Genomic DNA, 5,000 nt, shown 5'->3' on the forward strand with positions numbered 1-5,000 from the left:
CTATATTCAGTCCAGCTACTCCTGGCTGCAGCATATGCAGGCAGGCTTTGATGGAAAATCTACCACTGTGCAGTTCCTGGCTCTTGAAGCCTGCAAAACAATGACACAGGCAGCAGAAGGGACCTTAGGGAGTTCTTTTTGGGTTTGGGGCTGAGCTAGATGACAAGGATGCTATTTCCTATGCTTATAGGAGCTGGCATTGGCTCAGCAGAGAGAGGATCTGCAGCACCAGAAGCAGCAGGAGCTCCAAGAGGTTTGTTCTGCATAGATGCATCTTGGCATGTTCAGGCCCTGTGGAATCTCAAGGGTTGCATTGAATCATAGAATGACAGGATGGGCAGTGACCTCACGGGTCACTTTGTTCATCCCCTGCAGAGATGCAGGATGTGCTGTTCCAGAAACAGAGGTGGTATGGTGAGTGGGCCCCATGATGTCCTCCAGTGATCTTGCTTTGTCTGTATAATGCAGCTTCAAAGTACTGGGAGGAGGTGGCTGCATGAGAAACCAGCATCAAGCGTACATCCCCCAGTAGCATCCCCTTCTCAGGCAGGCCCATTCTCCATCTCAGTGGGTGCATCTACATGAGATGCTAACTGCAGTAGCCAAATAATACTGTGCAGTAGCGCATAGCACCAACGGTGCTAATATGCCACTGCACAGTGTTATTAGGCTACTGTGCAATAACGGCACTTAAAAGGTGTTTGCAAATGCTGCTGCACAATAACTCTGGTTAGTGTGCAATTACTTAGTATTTGATTGTACAAGTACTAAATAAATGTGCAGTAACCACTGTGCAGTAGTGTCTCGTGTAGATGTGCCCACTGTGTGGGGATGGGTATGTTCTAACTGGGCAGATGAGCTCCGCCTGGGATTAAGAAGTGACACTCCCCATTCTCATTCTTATCTGCTCAGTTTGCAGAGACTCTGGAGCAGGTGAAGGATGCAGCCTTACAGGACCAATCCTCTTCTTTCCAGAAGAAAGTGGAGAACCTCACCAGGATTATGAAGGTGAACTATGCCCCTCAGATTGGGATGGGGGGTGGATGGGTCCTGGTATAAGACAAGGTAAGGCAGGTCTCAGTGGGATGTATGTCATATATTTGCAGGTTTCAAGGACAAAAAGGACCATTATGGCCACCTTTTCTGGCCCCCTGTTTGACACAGGGTAGAGAGTCAACTACGAACAAACAGGGGTGTCTTATCCCAGAACAGAGCAGGAGAAGGGGCCATGTCCCCAGTACCACTGCATCTATTGGCAGGAAAGCCTTGATGCATGCACTCCAATTGCTTCACATCCTTGACTTGGTGAGGTGACTGCTATGCTCACCATGTAGCATCCATTCCCCAGACAATAGATGGAGGTGTTGCCCATGTGTGGACCGGAGTTCTTTGTAAGGGCCAGTATAAGAACATGTCTGACATCTTCCTTCTGGTGACCTTTATTTTCTTTACAGATAGAGGCAGATGAAGTGTTTCATTTTACTATACCATGAGGTTACAGATGGGAAACCTGAGGCATGGAAAGCAGAAAAGGACAGGCCCAAGGGTAGACAGAGAGTCTGAGGCAGAAAGAACTCATTTTCCCTGCTGCTCAGTCTCATTTCTATCTCTGAGACAGCAGTCTCCTCTCACTGCCTGCTCCTAGGACTTGGAAGGCTGGGATGCCTGGGCTGTGGGGTGAGAGCCTTAATTCAGAGTGAGCTGTCTGTAATAACAGAATGTGAAACAGAAATGCAGTGGCCAAACCAGGTGGATATTCAATTAACAGTGTTTCCTTTCCTAATAGGGGATGGAAGTGGGAAAGCAAGCTGTTTTGTGGTGTTCTGGAGATTGCTATGAAGCAGTGGTGGACCTGGCAATGGTCCAGGGCTTCATGGAGGCTAGAGGCATGCTGGTATCACTGAGGCACAAGCCTGAGTGGGGAACTGCACTGACACAAGAATGCTATGACCCTGGTGTCACACCATCCAGAGCTCCTGTGGGGCACAGTACTAGGAGTGCACACAGCCCACTGCCCTCAGACCCATCCAGCCCAGAATGATTGAAACTTGAAGACAAGGACTAGTGATGCAGCTTGTTCAGCTCTTTACTGTTCTACCTAGGCCCAAGATGCAAAGCTTCACCAACAGCAAGAAGCCATGAGGATGCAGAAGGAACATACCCAGCAACTACTCAGAGAGTTGAGGGCAGAGGCCAAGGAGACGGTACAGTCAGTCCTCTAACCTTCAGGGGGAATGGATGGCTCAGGAGACTGGATGTGTGGTAGAAAGCCTTCCCCACAAGGGCAGTAATTTCTATCCCACTCTCAGACAATAAAGCTTGAAAGCCAGTATGAGGTGGCTCCAGGTCTGCAGGGACCTGCTGTCATCAAGGGGAGGAGGTGGGGGGTATACTGTAGAAGTCACCGCTGTCCCACCTTGGAATCATATCTTTGCTGGCAGGCCTCTTGTGGAGAGGCTTGGGAGAAAGGCTGATGGATGAAGGAGGCATATTCATCCAGGGGATGCTCTTCTTTCTTGGGGTCAGACTCCAGTATTTTTCCCATGATATAACCATAGGCTAGATCACTGGAAGACTGCCCTATCCAGCTCCAGTATTTTATACATCTATGCTGCTCACCAGTATTTTTGGGAACTTCCTGTGGGTACCAAAGCTTTTCAGCTCACCAGTTTAGTGTATTATGGATGTGTTCATTTCTCATTACCTGTTCTTCTTCCCAGGGGTAGGGTTGTGTTTACACTCATGTGGTTCTGTATGATCCCAGGTTCAGAATGCCCTGCTTCAAGGGCAAAGTAAATGGGAAGCCAAGGAAAAGGAAGCACTCCAGATGCAATGTGAAACAGTGGAGGAGCAGAGCCACAGAGTGCAAGCTGACCTCCAGAAGGCGCTGGAGAAAGAGAGGAGGAAGGGATCAGCTTTGCAGACTAGGATCCTGGAGCTCCAGAAGGTTGGTATCTCCACAAACCATCTACAAGCACAAAATCTGGCTGGAGGGATCTATCATCTGTAGAAATTAAGTTAGAGCTCTTGGGTCTCATTCCAGTTTAAGCAATGACTTGCTTTGTGGCTTTGGCAAATGATTGCATCTCTCTGTCCTCCCTATCTTAGGTTGTTAAATGGCTTCTTACTGAAATATCTGAGCACCTCACAGTCTTTAATGTACTGAGCTCACAACACTGCTGTGAGATAAGGCTGAGTTATTATCCCCATTTTGCAGATGGAGAACAGAGGCACAGAGAGACTAAGGCCTAAATCCTAGTTCACTTCACATGCCTGAATGGCATACACACAGCTGCATAACTGCAACTGCAGTTCTTAACACATACACACAGCATGAGATTCAGCTCTGCATGTGTCCACTGATTGTGCTCAGCAGGGCTGTGTTCTGGGCAGAGGCGCAGCAAAATAGGACGGCCTAGATCCGTGCATAAGGTTGCATAAGTCCCCAGACTTTAGCTGTATAGAACCTGTGACTAACATGTGTGAGACCCCAGAAAAGGAGAAGTGTTGTCTCACCTTTTGACCCAATAGCCTAGTGCAGGGGCAGGCAAAGTCCAGCCCATGGGGCTGGGTTGGGCCTGTAGCGGACTCTGTTTCCCAGCAGCCCCTGGCCATGTCACTGTGCCTGGTTTCCATGGAGACCCCAGCAGCCGCGTGGCCCTGATAGTGCAGGGCCAGGGTTGCCATGGAGACCAGACCCAGCAGTGGCAGAGCACACATCCAGGTGGGGAGCTGCTTCAGGCCAGGATCTTGTAGCAATGATAATGTGGTCCAGAGCCAGGGCAGAACTGCGATCTGCTGCCTATACACCCTGGGCAGGGGTGTGCAGGCAATGGACTGTGGTTCTGCCCCAGCTCTGGACCATGCTGTCACCACCACAAGATCCCAGCTCCAAAGGGTCATTATTAATAACAGAGTAGCTGAGGCCAGGAGGCTTTGTCTAGACTCAGGTTTTTTGGTCATGTTGTAACGTTGGTTGTAACATACTGTAATATGTTGGATCTCTGGGAGATCCATCGAGGTCACTCTCTGGACAGTGTCAACATGAAGGACTTTTGTAAAATAAATCAGTGCTTCTTTGCTTCTACTGCTCACAAACAATATGTATCATTCTTCAAATGGCCATGCTGAAGGCTGAGGTGTATCCCTCTTCTCCCATAGCTTTGTGACAGAGACCCTGAATCCCAATATCAGAAATTAAATCTTCCCCTTCCTCAGATCAGGACCAATTTGAAGAACTGGAACCAGATGGGATATTTTATACTTCCTTTAAAAAAAAACTTATAATGCTGAAAACTAGCCAGCAACATACTCTGCAGTCCGTGACTAGCTCTGTAGTCCTTATGAGTGGACATAAACTGATAATGATCATTTTAAAAACCAATTTACAAATATTACTTAATTAATTTTCTCTTACAGGCCCTGTCAGGGAGATCAGTAATGAAGTATTATCACCCCCATTGTATAGATGGGTAAATTGAGGTTTGAAGCTATTCACTGATTGCCTGAGGCCACGCTGTGCTCAGAAACGGAATCCAACTCTGTAGCCAATGGGACCTCATGCATCTAGAGCAGGGGCAGGCAATTATTTTGTCTGGAGGACCACTTAAGTTTTGATGAGCTGTTGAGGGCTACAAGGGTGGCCCAGCCCCATGACAAGCACCCTGCCCCATGGTCACCATCTTGGGCTCAGAAGTCCTGTCCCCTAACCCCTTACCTTTGCCACCAGAAGTCCCTCCCCTTGCTCCCGGAAGTACTCCTTTTAGGCAGAGAGTTTGCCATCTTGGAACCAGAAAAAAACCACAAATTATATATTAAAAATCAAACCATCCACAATAACTTATTTTAATTTTATTTAAAAAAAATATTTTTCTCCTGATTTGTGTGTTTGCGCTGTAGATATAGAGGTGATTCCATAATAGCTCAAAACAAAGTCTTCCTCTTGTATATTGCAGGGGGTGGGGGAGATATGGGAGGGGCTGAGTAGGTGTGGGTGGGTG

The 5,000-nt window shown here is 47.9% G+C and overlaps 1 protein-coding gene across 1 annotated transcript in view; it reads left to right on the forward strand.

The window, feature by feature from the left end:
* LOC109290219 (trichohyalin-like) overlaps positions 1–5,000 on the forward strand; it is a 45,920-nt gene that overhangs the window by 13,063 nt on the left and 27,857 nt on the right. Inside the window, exons 8-11 of the mRNA XM_019506626.1 lie at positions 191–253; positions 913–1,008; positions 2,103–2,204; positions 2,765–2,947. Coding sequence (XP_019362171.1) covers positions 191–253; positions 913–1,008; positions 2,103–2,204; positions 2,765–2,947 — 444 coding nt within the window. The remainder of the gene's footprint in view (positions 1–190; positions 254–912; positions 1,009–2,102; positions 2,205–2,764; positions 2,948–5,000) is intronic.

The sequence above is a fragment of the Gavialis gangeticus genome, unplaced genomic scaffold (assembly GCF_001723915.1).
Source record: "Gavialis gangeticus isolate Ggan-Ray unplaced genomic scaffold, GavGan_comp1, whole genome shotgun sequence".
Lineage (NCBI taxonomy): Eukaryota > Metazoa > Chordata > Crocodylia > Gavialidae > Gavialis > Gavialis gangeticus.